The following is a 297-nucleotide window of genomic DNA, read 5'->3' on the forward strand; positions in this document are numbered from 1 at the left end:
CGCAGGGACCCGCCGCCGACCTCGCCATGGGCAAAGGCGACCCCAACAAGCCGCGGGGCAAGATGTCCTCGTACGCGTACTTCGTGCAGACCTGCCGCGAGGAGCACAAGAAGAAGCACCCGGACTCGTCCGTCAACTTCGCCGAATTCTCGCGGAAGTGCTCGGAGCGGTGGAAGGTGAGGCGGGACGGGCCGCCCCCGCCCCTGCTGCGGGCAGCTGGGAAAAGAGCGCTGGTAGCAGCTGCTGCCTGGGAAGCGGTGGGGCACCGGGCGCTTTATCTCATCCAGCCTCTTCTCC

The 297-nt window shown here is 67.3% G+C and overlaps 1 protein-coding gene across 1 annotated transcript in view; it reads left to right on the forward strand.

Moving 5' to 3' along the window:
• The first annotated feature begins 26 nt into the window (after positions 1–26).
• The window catches only part of HMGB2 (high mobility group box 2), a 1678-nt gene continuing 1407 nt past the window's right edge, over positions 27–297 (forward strand). The window contains exon 1 of the mRNA XM_010075230.1: positions 27–176. Within this exon, the coding sequence (XP_010073532.1) occupies positions 27–176 (150 nt within the window). The remainder of the gene's footprint in view (positions 177–297) is intronic.

Source organism: Pterocles gutturalis, unplaced genomic scaffold, assembly GCF_000699245.1.
Source record: "Pterocles gutturalis isolate BGI_N339 unplaced genomic scaffold, ASM69924v1 scaffold13127, whole genome shotgun sequence".
Lineage (NCBI taxonomy): Eukaryota > Metazoa > Chordata > Aves > Pterocliformes > Pteroclidae > Pterocles > Pterocles gutturalis.